The following is a 14,336-nucleotide window of genomic DNA, read 5'->3' as shown; positions in this document are numbered from 1 at the left end:
TTGGACGTTTTTTTCTGATGGGGCCGATGGCGAAACCAGGTAATGTTTCACGATGTAGTGGGAGAAAGCGAGGCGGTGGGGAGAAGGCAGTGGAGAAGGGAGCAGTGGTTGAAGGAATTGAGAGATGGCGAGGGCGGGATAGACTCGCTGTAGTATGGGTCTAACGGTGCCAAGCAAGGCCCAAGGCTATGTCCGTGGGACCTAGTTCTTTCTTACGCATATCTCTCTTTCTCATCGGTGCTTGCTCGCAACAGCACCCTCGCCGCAGCGCCAACACCCTCCCATGCCTCAGTGCTGCCCGCTTCGCTTCATCTGCTGGGGGCCCGCCGCCGATGGGCCTCTGGGGACGGGGTGGTTTTTTTGATGGGGTTTTTTTGGGCGTCGTTCATGTTCACACGCTTCGTCAACCCACGATCTCCACTACCCCTGTCTAATACTCATAGCCAACGCCCCGCTCATACGGCGATTATCTCTGCTATTTGGCAAGTTCTCCCAGATGTCTCAGTCGTGGTGCCGCACACATGGCCAGTCTGCACATAGGTGACAGTCCAGGCACACTGCCCAGTAGCAGCCTGTCCGGACATCACAGCCTGTCCGCCCCCATCGGACACAGGTGTCCCATCGTCTGATACTGCGCTGGATCCCACAATGAGCGCTGTGTGCGCGGCGTGGGGACACTGAGGAAGGTTGAAGGAGGCGATGTATGGTGGTCTACGTACTAAATAGATTTAGCGCTCGACAGGGGTCCAACGACATCTCGCAGCTCGTTCGACAGAGTCGTGGATGGGCATGCCGCATCTTCCACGACACACATCCACCGTCACACTTGCTGGCCAGACTGTTGTCGAGCGCCTGCTGCTCACGCGGCGGCCAAACTCATGGCGCGCGCCGCTCTCGTTGATTGCTAACAATGTCTTCCGCGGCCCTGGCTGGCCTGCTAAGCTTGCTCGCGTATGACTCTCTTACACACAACCACTGCCTCGGGCCACATCAGCCCGGTCTCAGACGGCCCGACCATGTTCATCTCCAACCTGCGTTGTGTTGAGGGCGCATGTTTAGAGCGCTCGTGGTTGTGTCGCACGTCTGTCTGCGAAGCGGTGATGCAGCCGTTCGGTTCGCGGGATTACCCAGCGGCATCACTAGAGTAGGCAGGGCCCTGGCCGCCCCCTTCGAAACACCAGCCGCACGCCAGCGAATCCTCATCAGCGTCACACTGCCCGCTCCCCATTCGCCCGCCTGTCCTAGCAAAATCCAGATCGTTACCGACACTCGCTTTGTGACTACTGCCGCCCACCCACTCACGACACTGAGTGTGGCCAGGGTGCAATCTGGCTGTGAGCCTGTGCCCATTTTTCTCCCCAACCATCTAACAAGGCAGAACCATGTCGCCGCAAACTCATTATGCCACTGTTAACGGTTGACCGTGGTCAAACGCATATTCGCGCGTTCCCGACACCAGTCAAGATCACCGTTGCCAAAATTCAGCAGAGCTTCGGACGAGGTGCCTCGGTTGCTTGCGGAACACGCAGTCGGCCTTGCAAGGGTGATCCCATCACTAAGCGCCTCCAATTGCTGGCAGTTTTAACCACAGGGACAACATGATAACGTGTGATTACTTCTCCTATGTGGGCGACACCGACCTTGAGACTTGTTCAGAGTGATGCTAACGAAACAAAATATGCGTGCAAGTATGGACAGCGTCTCGGCTGAAATGGAAGCAGATGGAATCTCAATGGCCGTATTCGGAAGCCTTATGGTCATGAGTCCACTGCGACGCCCATACATGATGAATTAGAAGCCAGTTTGGTGGCCTTGGCAAGCCTGTCTAAAGAGATGGGAAAATTCAAGCTGCAATCAAATATCGCAAAGGACAGTATGTCTTCTCACAGAACAACATGTATTGTGCTATCTTTGGGTGCATTGTCCTAGGGTCAAGAGCAATGCGTACGAGGAGTGGCAAATATGCTCCGGACTGCGGATATTACCAACACGCCCTCAGGGGCAGATCAGGATGATAGCAAGGAATCATCAGTCCCAACTCCTGGAATAGGCATAGTTTGACTTGACATATTTTCTCTGCTTTGAGCAGAACAAGCAGGCAGCAGCAACGTTGGAGAACGGAAAGCACTCCGGTGGTCTCGGTGACGCCAAATAGTTTTGCGGCAGGGTGCCCAATGGGTGCAGACCAGCCTCGAGGTGAGAATCGTCAATTCCAAAGTCATGTGGCAAAACAATCGCTGCGAGTACAAGTAGACGTCTACTCTAATAGCCAGACTAATATATCGGAGATACGCAATCTCTAGTAGGTGCTTTGCTGATCTTATCCCGGCAGCAGACACTGTCGACCAAAAGGCTGACGGAGCCTTGCTTCCATTTGATGAGCAGCTTTCCGACATTTACTCATGTGGCGCGCGCTTCTCCTTTTCCGTTGTGTTATCCAGGCCCTGATTTCGTCACACTCAGCCCACAATCCGCGCTCTGCATGAACAAATATGGTATACGAGAACAACCACTCTGGTCCCAGACTGGGCCTGCGGCAAGAGTTTTGACGTTTTATGCACACGACTAGGTCTGCCCAATAACTTGCTTTCTGCCGGGGTGTGGCCGCCACTTAAAAGACGCGGACAAGGCCGTCTCCACCACCCAGTATGATTCTGACATCAGATGACCACAGGCAATCTCATCGTGCCAAAGCCAAAAACACAAGGAAGAATCTTTTCCCGTCGCCTTGTTGACGATATTCGAGTAGCCGAATCTTTTTTTCCCGCAAGATAAATGGGCATTGCTTAGTTCATGGTCTGGATGGCGGCTTCTGATGACATATGTGTGTGTGTCCATGCCCGAGATGATGCCGGTCTGACCTGCATTGACGCACAGACCATGACCATCTTATTAGCTGCGCTAGTAGCCCCAGTGTGGATCCCCGTCCACGCGACGACCCGATTTCACCCAAGCTCACACGGTCAGGCACATGTGGAGAAGCAACATTCTCATCCAACTACGCAAGGCACAATCGCAACAACCGACAATCAATTGAATTACTACAAAAACAGCCCTTTGAATGATTGGTTTATCAAACAGACAAAATGACTATGCTCGTATTAAACCTCGACCCTGGTGATCGCCCTGATCACCTTGATCGTCCATGCGTTTGAGAAACATCCGGCAATTGCAAAGCGTAGCGCATGACCCCGTTTACAAAGCGAAAACAGCGAGGAGACCGGCAAGACCAGCACCGAAGAATTGGACAGAGGTCTTGTCGGCTGCGCCAGCCGCAGCAGTAGACGAAGGCGCGCCAGCAGATCCAGAGTGAGAGCCAGAAGGAGAGCCAGAGCCAGATGGGGACTGGGATTCTAGTATACGGTTAGTAAATGATCGTGCACAGGCAAAATCCCGAGTGTTTTGCAACATACCTCCGGTAGCAGTGGGCTTAGCAGAGTTGGCACCGGTACCAGCAGCAGCACCGCTGGAAGGAGCGGCGCTGGGAGCAGCGGCACCAGCACCTGCAGGGCTGTCGACGAATGCGGTCTGGCTGCTGGGGAAGTGGTTGGTGATGCAAGTGTCGACACACTTGGAGTAGGCTTCAGTGGCCGCAGGAGAGCCATCGCCCTGGTCGCACTTGGCGGCGCACTCGTTGGTCTCGATGACCTGGGAAGCGTTGGGGCGAGCGTTGCCCAAGCATGCGGCCTGGCAGTTGACGTCGCCTGCATCGCAAGCCATAGCACACTGGACAGCGGATGAGAGCCCGGTAGGCATGGGCGCGGAGGATCCGGAGGTGCTGGTGATGCTCTGGGCCGAAGCGCCAATGGCGAAGAGGAGGACGGTAGAGTACTTCATTGTGTCGTGTGGTTGCGTGTGGCGTAAATTAGTATGGATAAGTAGCAATTAGCGAGCGTGGATGCTGGAGCAGTAGGTATGTACAGCCAAAAAAGAAACGAGTGTGGGCGTGTGCAACGAGAATCTGGGGCAGCAAGCCTAGCTTTTATTGTGCCTGAGCAAACCCAGTTATTACATAGGGGTATAGCGGGTCACGCTCTCGTAGCCCTTTTATTAGCTTTGACTATACCGAGCTGGGTATCGGCCGTCGGCCCGACAGCACGATACGAATGCACGTCGGTAGAACCCTACAAGTGGGAAACCGCGGCCGTTACAGGGGTCGGCCTGCCCTTTCCCCATTCATCTTACCACACGCGCTAAACACCGACGCGTCGTGCCTTTCACCCCAACGCCACTGTCAAACCTTGCTGCCTTGGCCGTCAATCACCATGGATGACAGTGACAGCGACAACTACGGCGATGAGTTTGATGATACCGAGTTTCTGAATGTCGCTACCCAGGCCGAAGAGGAGACTGCCCGTGCATTTCGACATTCGCCACGGTCCGTCAAGCGGCAGAGGGTCAGCAGTACGACCAGGCGAGCAGCCTCTGATTCTACCAGAGCACAACCCAGCCGTCGGAAAGGTCCTTTTGTGTCTTCTGACGGCGGCGAGGACAGCAGTGAAGAAGGTGGCCATGCATTGTCCGAACCAGACAGCCAAAACCTGACACCCCCTCGCAAGGCCGCTCCCTCGAGTCGTAGGAAGAAAGCGACATCGACATCTTGCGAAAATGACATTTCTGAAACAGATTCTGCATCACCTACAAAATCCACAACAGCCAATAAGCGACAGGAACGCATCCACATTCCAACCACAAATATAGACCTGCCAGACGTCTTTTACACGCAGCCGCCACAGGAACACTCGCCACCCTGGAAGCCAAGAGGTGCAATATGGGCAAAGCAATCCACCACCATAGGTGTACACAAACCACCTGGGTCAGTCAAGGGGCCCGACTTAAGTGCAACCAAGACCGTGTCTCTGCCTGGTAGGAAGTCGATATCGTCTCGACCAGCACCACAAGCACCACCATCTCCAGATTTATTCGATTCGACTATTGATTTGGACGAGTCCCCTCGATTGCCAGTTCTATCAGAACGTACAAGGGGCACTGTGACTGCTGAGTATGACTTCACACAAGACCTAGCAGACCTTCCGTCTGATGCGTTCGCTTCTTCATCCTCGTCTCCGCAGAAGCAAGCTGAGTCCGAGACTGCCAGTGCTCGCAAGCGTCCCGTGGCACCTCAGACAGGCCTACGACAGACGACGTTGTTTGGATCCGTTGGCGCCAACAGCAGTACATCGCAGTCTCAGGTAAACAAGCGCTACAGCTTCGTCGTTGACCAGAAAGCAGAGCCTCCAACTCACCACAAGCTGAACGCAGAAGCTATCAAAACATGGGTTTATCCGACGAATTTAGGTACCATTCGAGACTATCAGTTCAACATTGTTCAAAGAGGCCTCTTCAATAACCTACTGGTTGCTCTCCCTACTGGTCTTGGTAAGACCTTTATCGCAGCGACTATCATTCTCAACTGGTTCCGATGGACGGTCGACTCTCAGATCGTCTTTGTCGCCCCTACTAAACCTCTGGTAGCCCAGCAAGTCGAGGCATGCTTCAAGATTGCAGGTATACCCCGCTCATATACTACAATGCTCACGGGAGGCGTCCAAACAGGTTTAAGAGCTGAAGAGTGGAAGGAAAAGAGAGTGTTCTTCATGACACCCCAGACGCTTTTGAACGATTTGAAGGCTGGATATGCGGATCCAAAAAAGATTGTGCTACTGGTGGTCGACGAAGCTCACCGAGCCACGGGTGCATATGCGTACGTCGAGGTCGTTAGCTTCCTCCGACGTTTCAATACTAGCTTCCGTGTCTTGGCACTGACAGCCACGCCTGGTGCAGATGTAGAGTCCGTGCAGAAGGTTATTGACGGTCTCGATATTTCCAAGGTGGAGATTCGGACGGAGAACTCTATGGACATATGCAGCTATGTACATCAGCGCAAGATTGACAAGCAAGTTTTTCAGAATACCGACGAGATGGAGATGTGTATGGACCTCTACAGCGAGGCTCTGCAGCCCTTGGTGAACACAATTGCTGGTTTGAATGCATACTGGAGCAAGGACCCCCGCGATCTAACGCCCTTTGGCTGCCAACAAGCCAAGAAGAAGTGGTTCCAAGAGGCCGGACGTAACGCAAATCGGGGCCTCCAAAGCACTGTGCACACCATCTTTGCGATTCTTGCGTCCATCTCGCACGGAATGGATCTATTGAAATTTCATGGTGTAGGTCCTTTCTATATCAAGATGAAGGAATTTCAAGACGAAAGTGCAAAGACAAAGTCAAAATACAAGAAACAGATTCTCGACAGCGATGCCTGGAAAAAGCTTATGGGACGTCTTCAAGTGTGGATGGCCGATGAGAACTTTGTTGGCCATCCAAAGTTGGAGTATCTACAGCAAGTTGTGTTAGACCACTTTGTCAATGCAGACGACGGTCAGGGCGCCAATGGTGCAGCCTCTTCACAAACGAGGATCATGGTGTTTGCACATTTCCGTGACAGTGCTGAAGAAATTGCGCGCATTCTGAAGAGACATGAGCCAATGATTCGTCCGCGCATCTTTGTCGGACAAGCACACGGGAAAAATTCAGAAGGCATGAAGCAGAAAGACCAGTTGGAGGCTATTGAGAGGTTCAAGAATGGCGAATTCAACACACTCATTGCTACTTCGATCGGTGAAGAGGGTCTCGATATCGGTGAGGTAGATCTCATTATTTGCTACGACTCAAAAGCATCGCCTATTCGTATGCTGCAACGAATGGGTCGTACGGGAAGAAAGCGCGAGGGAAGAATTGTCATGCTCCAAATGCAAGGCAAGGAAGAAAACGATGCGAATAAGGCAAACGACAGTTACCTCAAGATGCAAGAGCTCATTGCTGCGGGCACTCATTTCAACTTCCACGACGACATATCTCGCAGAATCCTGCCGGCGGATGTAAAGCCCGTTGTCGACCGGCGTGTCGTGGACATACCAGTTGAAAATTCACAAGACTGGCTTCCAGAACCGAAGAAAGGACGGCGCGCCAAGAAGCCCGAGAAGAAGTTCCATATGCCCGACAACGTCATCACTGGCTTCGTCACTGCAGGTCGGATGGACGAGGAAATTGTGCCAAACGGTCGCGGAAAGAAAGCAGCCGCACCTAGTTATCCGAGTGAGGAGCCGTTCGTGATGCCCTCATTGGAGGAGGTACTTCTCAGCGATGACGCAACCCAAGATCTTGAGAAAAGATACCAGACGGTATTTGACGACGATGATGCTCCTATGGTAGATGTACTCGACTTGGGGAAATATCCTGGACGACAACGAATCTTGCCTTACTCAGCTCGCCGGGTTGGCCCAGGCTATGCTACGCGAGCATTTGCTTCCATGATGCAACGCATGCACGATATGGATCACAATCGTCTTGATGGTTTCAAGCTCAACTTACACTTTTCTGACTGCGAATCAGACATTGGGGACGATCTTGTTGTCCCGGAACCAGAACCCGCATTTGTCATTGACGACGACATGTGGGAAGATGATCAACCAGCATCTCAAGGGCTTAAGACAAAGGCAAAATCTGTGCCAAAACCAAAAGCAAGTGCGCCGGCAAAACCGAAAGAGAAGGCGATACCAAAACCGAAAGAGAAAGCGATGCCAAAGCCGAAAGAGAAACCTTTGCCAAGATCGAAAGAGAATTTGGTTCCGAAAACACCACAAACGCCAGCACCTCGTGGTCCGCCACAGAAAGTTGGTACTATCATACAAACGCCTGTTCATCAGTCAATAGCGGATGACGAAACGCCAAGAACAAAGACGCCTAATTGGCGTGTATCTGGACTCGCTCAAGAGGGCAATGAATCTTCCCCGCCGCCAACAGACCCTCGGTTCCGAGTCGCATCTCAAGCTGATACGATTGGATCGGATGACACGCTAGGTGAGGATGAACCGCAAGATACGCAGGCATATCTGTTGGACTCTGAGCTTGCCAGCTTCATTGTTGAAGGAGAGGAAGAAGAGGTAGCTCCAACTTCGAGTCTACCCAGTCTTGACCTTTCTGGCTTTGGAGCAGGAACACAGGCAGTTGTTAAGGCTGGCCGCCCCAAGAGGACCCCAAAAAGACAGAAGATTTTTACAAGCGACGCTACAGACGATGATGCGGTTGTCAGTAGTGATAGCGATGACGATGCACCGCTCGCTAAACTTGTGGCAGGTGCGACCAGGAAGCAATTGGTCGTTGTAGACTCGGCTTCTGAATTAGAGGATGATGAGCCTGTCTTGCTCAGGAAGAGGCCTAGACGGATAATTGATGATGATACAGACGATGAATGAACAAACAGATATGACGGGCACGCGTAGATTTCTGGGTGGAAGTATTGGAGATATACAGAGATCGTGTATAACACCAACTTCTTACCCAACAAAGTAACTAATCCTACTACTGGTACCCCGCCATTTTTTTTGTAAATCTCAGTCGAATTGCTTCCAATACTCTGGTTCGAAGGCGTCCATGTTCTGCGTAAAAGCTTCGCCAGCCTTGACCCACCCTTTGATGCCACCAGCCAATGTCAACGACTTGATTTTGTCATCGCCCTTTTCGGCAATGTAATCTGCGAACCAGCCTGAGCATCTTGGCCCTCTTCCGTTGCATGACCCTAGCGTGTCTCAGCCGACATTGTCTACAAATTTGTGCACACGTATGTATTCGTATTTCAACAGGTGGTATGTGTCTCACGCCACTAGCACCATTCTTTTTCCATCCAAGCATCACGTTGAGACGAAAAAGTGATGGACTCACCGCAGTAAAAAGCAACTCTGGTGACGCCCGCGCGCTTGCACAGATCGTAGAAGACACCCCTGTTCAGGTAAAACGACTGTGCAGGCAGGTTGATGCTTCCTTTTATAGTGCCACCTTCATAGTCGGTGCGTCGCACGTCTACGATGAGGAGATCGGGAGACGAGAGGTCTGACAAGACCTCATCGCGTGATATGGCGGGCGGAGTGATACGGGGGGCGGGGAAGGCGTCGGACCAACTAGCCGTGGGTTGCTGGGCGGTATTGGCCATGGTTTAGAAAGGACGATGGCAGGCGAACTAGAACAACTTGTTATCTCTTACTGTTTTGTGGGTGTGTGGATACGTTTGATGATTGCTGTGTTTCATCCAAGAAGCGGTGGACAAAGAAATAGTCCGTCTTACTTCACGACTTTTTGCCCCGATGGCTACCTTGCATGTGTCCATCCGGGTCCACCGCCACACTCTGCTAAAGTAATAGGCCACATTGCTACAAGCTGCAGTGGCCCCATCAACGTGTGATTAGAAACCACGAGCCAGGGGTATGGGTTTTAATATATTATATACTCGCTCCTGCTGCGTCTGGCTTCTTCCGCTCTTTTGTGGGTTTCGAGCCAAGACTGGTGTCTGGTCGAGAAATTAATCTGCTTCGAGTCTGAAATTCCCAAACAGAGCATAACCCGCACCGCCACAACCAGGATCCTCGCTGGGATCAAATCGCCCTCTTTGATACATACACGCTGGCCTCTTCGCATTCCCCACACGATTCATCGGCCGCTAATTTCCCGGGGGGCCTCATATACTCGGGATACGTTTAATTGTAAGTTTGGCATCTACACACGTCGCAGAGACCGCTCTGTTGCAAACGTTTGCTGACCGGAGGACTAGTAATACGACCGCAATTGCACCACAATGCGCTCAGCGGCGCATGTCTTCTACCTAACAGTCTTTGCGCTGTTGGGTAGTACGCATGCTACAAGCCATGCTGCGCCTTCAAAGGCGCAAAGTCCTCCTCCAAACGTTTGCGACGTAAGCAATCCATCTTCATGTACACCGACTCGAGCCTGGGGCCAGAGTGCTAAACCTACATTCCAGATATCGCCTGGAGCCATAGTATCAGACGCTTGCGCAAGCTACAGCACCCTCGAGCAGCTAAACGACGCCATACAGCCTTACCTCCAGTCCATTACCCAAAACACCGACTTCTTCTCACATTACCGATTAAGCCTGTACAGCAAGAAATGCCCGTTCTGGGACGACGAAAATGGCATGTGCGGGAATGTGGCATGTGCGGTCAATACACTAGACAATGAGGAGGACATACCGCTGGTTTGGCGCGCAAAGGAGCTGGGTAAACTCGAGGGACCGACCGCACAACATCCGGGAAAGAAACAGCAAAGGGAAGAGCCCAAGCGGCCGCTACAGGGAGAACTGGGAGAAGATGTGGATGAGAGTTGTGTGGTGGAGTACGACGACGAATGCGACGAGCGCGACTACTGTATACCAGATGATGAGTCGGCGACTGCGAAGGGCGATTACGTCTCGCTCGTAGACAACCCAGAACGTTTCACCGGATACGCAGGTGTAGGAGCTCAGCAGGTCTGGGAGGCCATATACCGCGAGAACTGCTTTAGCAAGCCCCCGAAGAATGCACCAGCGGCCGGCGGGTCGTCTCCACCCAACTCGCCTTTTGGCGCCTTTGGGAACCAGCAACAGATGCAAGCGGCTAACCAGCTCCGGAACGTCATACAAGAGCAGGGCCAAAAGCAAAAGTTTCAGGCTGCTATTGCTCAAGGATCACCGGTAAACAGCCTTGACCCTATTGAATTCGACGATACCTGTCTGGAGAAGCGCGTCTTCCATCGTGTCATCTCGGGCATGCACGCGTCCATATCTACGCACTTGTGCTGGGACTACCTCGACCAGAAGACTGGTCAGTGGGGACCCAACCTGACGTGCTATGAAGAGCGCCTCCATAACCACCCGGAGCGCATCTCCAATATCTACTTCAACTATGCTCTCGTTATGCGTGCCGTCGGTAAGATCAGGCAGCACATTTCCGACTACTCCTTCTGTTCCGAGGACCCTGATCAAGACCTTCGCACCAAGAACTCTGTCCTTCGTCTTGCCTCGGCGCTCCCCTCTGGTCCCGAGATTTTCGACGAGACAGTCATGTTCCAGGATCCTGACACCGTGGCCCTGAAAGAGGACTTCCGCAACCGATTCAGGAATGTAAGCCGAATCATGGACTGCGTTGGCTGTGACAAGTGCCGTCTTTGGGGTAAGCTCCAGACCAACGGCTACGGAACAGCGCTCAAGGTGCTTTTTGAGTTTGACGAGCATGACTCCTCCAAGGACCCGCCGCTTCGCCGCACCGAGCTCGTCGCCCTCGTCAACACCATGAACCGTCTTTCCCACTCTCTCTCCGCGATCAAAGAGTTCCGCCGTATGATTGACGAGCGAGAAGGCGTGGCCAAGGACGCTGCATCTGCTGTACCCAAGACCGACTCGGGCGTCTTGAAAACCAAGCTCGCGCTCGAAGAAGCCGAGGACACGAAACCCATCAACGTGCTTACCGGCGATGAAGAAATTCCTTCCTTTCAACGCGATTGGGATGCAAGAAACATGTCGGCGTGGGATGAAGTCAAGGCCGAATTTAACCTCGTGAAACGCACCGTTTACTATATATTGTACCAGTGGACCCAGGTTCCAGGCCGATTGTAAGTCGTTTATCCTCTTCACTCGCAGATTTGTATTTCAGGGAAAAAAAAACCGGCATGCTAACGTAAATGGGATTAAATAGTACAAAGATCTTCATCCTTGAGATGCGCCGTGCGTATAACTGGTGGATGGGCTTTGTTCCCGGTCCTAAATCTTGGGAAATTCGTATTCCCACTCGTGATGAGCTTTGAGATCTTTCCGTCTCTCCCCTCTTTTTTTTTGTTCTCCTTACGAAACAATATCTACGTTTGCTGGGGTTGTGGAATTCGTAGAAAGTCCATCTTTTTTTTTGCATAGCTCAGGCGTTGTTTTTTTGGTCTTTCTGATGGATTTAAATCATAACAATCACTTCTTTCCACACTTCAGGTTCCGGAAATCCGGGTGGTTGTTGTTGTTGTTGTTGTTGTTGTTACGGCATTTGGGGATTGAAGAGTTTTTTTTTTAGATTCGATATCCGTACATGACCATTCATTCCATGAAAGAACAGTATCATCACCCTCTCTCTTCCTTTTACTCCTCAAGTGTCATGTGCAAATATCCACTCTCGGCCCAACCACACACGCACACACACCTGACCGCCCTCATCGGCCCGTATCCTTCACAATACATACGTCATGACCACCCCCCCTTCCCCTCCCCCCTTCTTCTATCTCACCCTCTCTTTCGGACTCGTGCCAGGACCCATCACTACAAGGGTCCCTCCGACAAGAAAAAAGTCAAGACGGCAAAAACCCTCCACTTTGACCGTCGTGCGCTCACGACACACGCTCCGCGCGCTTCCTATTCGTGAAGCGTGGCAGATAAGCTTTGCTCCAAGAAGACACAAGACATGCGCCTATTTTCGATGGGTTACTGGATTTGGTAGGTTTTCGGGGGGTTTTTCTTTGTCTGGGTTGGGATGGTCGGTCTTGGGGTGGGTGAGTGCGGGTGTGTTTTGGTGTTTTGGGTAGGTGGGTATTCGGGGGGGGGGGGGAAAGGTTTGGCGGATTGAGGGTTTGGGGGTGTTGGAGTGTTTTGACTGTTATTTTTTATTTTATTTATTTTGTTTTGTAATTCCAAGTATTTCTATGTAGAGGGGTTGCGTGTGGGTGGTGGTTGTGGTGGTGGAAAAAAGTGAAGGTGTAGGTTGTATGGCACGTGTTGGAGCATGTGCGCCTACTAACCTTGCATATCCAACGTAGTAGTACTAACTACAAATGCGCATGTGGAAGTAACCACCACCCTGCGTAAATCTACTACATCTCGGAACTACGCACTCACAACTCGCATTCCACGGTATCAACAATGAGATGACTACAGCATCATTCCTCGGCATAAGAGGAGGCGGCAAAAAAAACTTTTGCCGGCCTTTGTCGGGATGAGGGGAAGGTAGAGCGGCAGCGGGAGCGGGCAGTTGTGATCGGGGAGTGGAGAGAGGAAGAGGGGAGGGGGAGGGGGTGGCCATGTTTTGAATGAGGAGAAGCTACACGCCTATTTTCGATGCCTACTCAATCCAGTATAATCACCAAGCCTTGTCTTTCGTATTTTGCTCTACTTTTACTCTTCGTGGTTAAACATATAGCAAAGCTTGGTATTCGGCATCTTTGGTGTTTTGCCTTCTTAAGATTGAATTTTTTTTTCGTGATACGTGCGTCATTTTTGTTCTTCCGTTGGCCCTCCACTTTGCAGAAAGCCAAGGCTTCCCGAAGATGTAACTGCAACCGTGCTTTTCCTTCTTCTTCTACTCGGTCCTTTGGTATTAGTTTTTTCAATTTCTTTTTTCAGAGATTGGGTGGAATGGGTTAATTTAGGGCTGGAAGTGCTGGCCGAAAATATGCAAGATAAAGCGAAGGAATACGCCTACTTTTCATGGCTGCCGTTCTGGGTAAGCCAAGGTGTACACCGTGCTTTTGTTTTTGGGCGGCGCGAGTTGACGTGTATCACCCGCGTGAGACGTGGCTGCTGCAATGGATGTTTTGCGGTGTATGCTGGAGACGGTGCTGATTCCGTGGCTTTTTTTTTTGGAACGATTTCCTGCAGACGACATACCTACGTACATGCAAATTTACGTAGTATTGCAGCGTTTGTAATGTTCCATGTATAATATACGTACGTATGTAGTATACACGACGTTTGCACATGCCAGATGCGCTCAAAAATCTCCGACAAAGTCCAGAATCCCTCCCGCGAGTCAAGTCGGAGAATTTGATAACCTTGTCCCGACCAATGTCCAACGTCACATATGCCATGTCATGGTGCAGCAAAAAAGCAACATGATCGTCACAACATAGATACCGATCGTCATAGGCTCCGCTAGCATGACTACGCAGCGAAAAGAGGCTCTGTACGCCTATTTTCCACACCTGCCTGACGCAGTAAACTACTCACAAAAGAAAAAAACGCTTTGTCCGCTTCTTGGTGTTTGGTGAGAAGCCAAGTCTGACAAGCCATGAGCCTCTTTTCCACACCTACTCCTTTGGGTAAAAACACCAGACCTTTGACGATAGTCGGTGATTTTCTCGTTGTTTCGTCATACACACCGTGCACGCCCGTACACGAGACTATTTCCCACGAAACCGCCTTGTTAATCTTTGAGAGCAGAAGACAAACACACAAAGGGAAAGAAAACACGAGCCTCAAGACGGAATTTTAATCTCCTTTCCAATTTCCCTCCTAGAAAAACTCTATTCCCGTCACGCGGTAAAATTGGAAAAGCACACAGCAAATAATATGTTTCCCTTCCATATAACGTGTCCTTGATGCCTCCTAAAAACGAAACCATAAGAAAAGACAAGCTTTCCTTTGTAACTACCAAGCACGCGCCCTATATTCCACGACTTTCTCTAAAAGGAAATTTCTACAAGGCCAAGATGAGCGCCTACAATCCACAGTTACTCGTTGCAGCAAAAAACCACCGTGC

General features: G+C 51.3%; 6 protein-coding genes across 6 annotated transcripts; 2 read left to right on the top strand and 4 right to left on the bottom strand.

Annotated features, from left to right (window-relative positions):
* Positions 1-455: 455 nt before the first annotated feature.
* COCVIDRAFT_16221 (hypothetical protein) lies at positions 456-1,350 on the bottom strand (the record flags this gene model as incomplete). Its single annotated transcript, XM_014700809.1, has 2 exons — positions 456-718; positions 1,032-1,350. The coding sequence occupies 2 exons, from the start codon at positions 1,348-1,350 to the stop codon at positions 456-458; spliced, it is 582 nt and encodes a 193-aa protein (XP_014556295.1).
* Positions 1,351-3,195: 1,845 nt separating this feature from the next.
* Positions 3,196-3,837, bottom strand: COCVIDRAFT_100119 (hypothetical protein; the record flags this gene model as incomplete). Its single annotated transcript, XM_014700849.1, has 2 exons — positions 3,196-3,353; positions 3,414-3,837. The coding sequence occupies 2 exons, from the start codon at positions 3,835-3,837 to the stop codon at positions 3,196-3,198; spliced, it is 582 nt and encodes a 193-aa protein (XP_014556335.1).
* Positions 3,838-4,265: 428 nt separating this feature from the next.
* On the top strand, positions 4,266-8,255 carry COCVIDRAFT_100111 (hypothetical protein; the record flags this gene model as incomplete). The annotated part of the gene is made up of 1 exon (XM_014700848.1): positions 4,266-8,255. One exon carries the CDS (start codon positions 4,266-4,268, stop codon positions 8,253-8,255), a length of 3,990 nt encoding a protein of 1,329 aa, XP_014556334.1.
* Positions 8,256-8,393: 138 nt separating this feature from the next.
* On the bottom strand, positions 8,394-8,989 carry COCVIDRAFT_100149 (hypothetical protein; the record flags this gene model as incomplete). The annotated part of the gene is made up of 2 exons (XM_014700847.1): positions 8,394-8,578; positions 8,722-8,989. 2 exons carry the CDS (start codon positions 8,987-8,989, stop codon positions 8,394-8,396), a joined length of 453 nt encoding a protein of 150 aa, XP_014556333.1.
* A 639-nt stretch (positions 8,990-9,628) lies between these two features.
* COCVIDRAFT_100002 (hypothetical protein) lies at positions 9,629-11,628 on the top strand (the record flags this gene model as incomplete). The annotated part of the gene is made up of 3 exons (XM_014700846.1): positions 9,629-9,745; positions 9,812-11,436; positions 11,520-11,628. 3 exons carry the CDS (start codon positions 9,629-9,631, stop codon positions 11,626-11,628), a joined length of 1,851 nt encoding a protein of 616 aa, XP_014556332.1.
* A 2,372-nt stretch (positions 11,629-14,000) lies between these two features.
* On the bottom strand, positions 14,001-14,198 carry COCVIDRAFT_99945 (hypothetical protein; the record flags this gene model as incomplete). Its single annotated transcript, XM_014700845.1, has 1 exon — positions 14,001-14,198. One exon carries the CDS (start codon positions 14,196-14,198, stop codon positions 14,001-14,003), a length of 198 nt encoding a protein of 65 aa, XP_014556331.1.
* Positions 14,199-14,336: the final 138 nt, after the last annotated feature.

The sequence above is a fragment of the Bipolaris victoriae genome (assembly GCF_000527765.1).
Source record: "Bipolaris victoriae FI3 unplaced genomic scaffold scaffold_45, whole genome shotgun sequence".
NCBI lineage: Eukaryota > Fungi > Ascomycota > Dothideomycetes > Pleosporales > Pleosporaceae > Bipolaris > Bipolaris victoriae.
The sequence above is the reverse complement of the archived record's forward strand: the minus strand, read 5'-3'. Positions and strand labels throughout refer to the sequence as shown.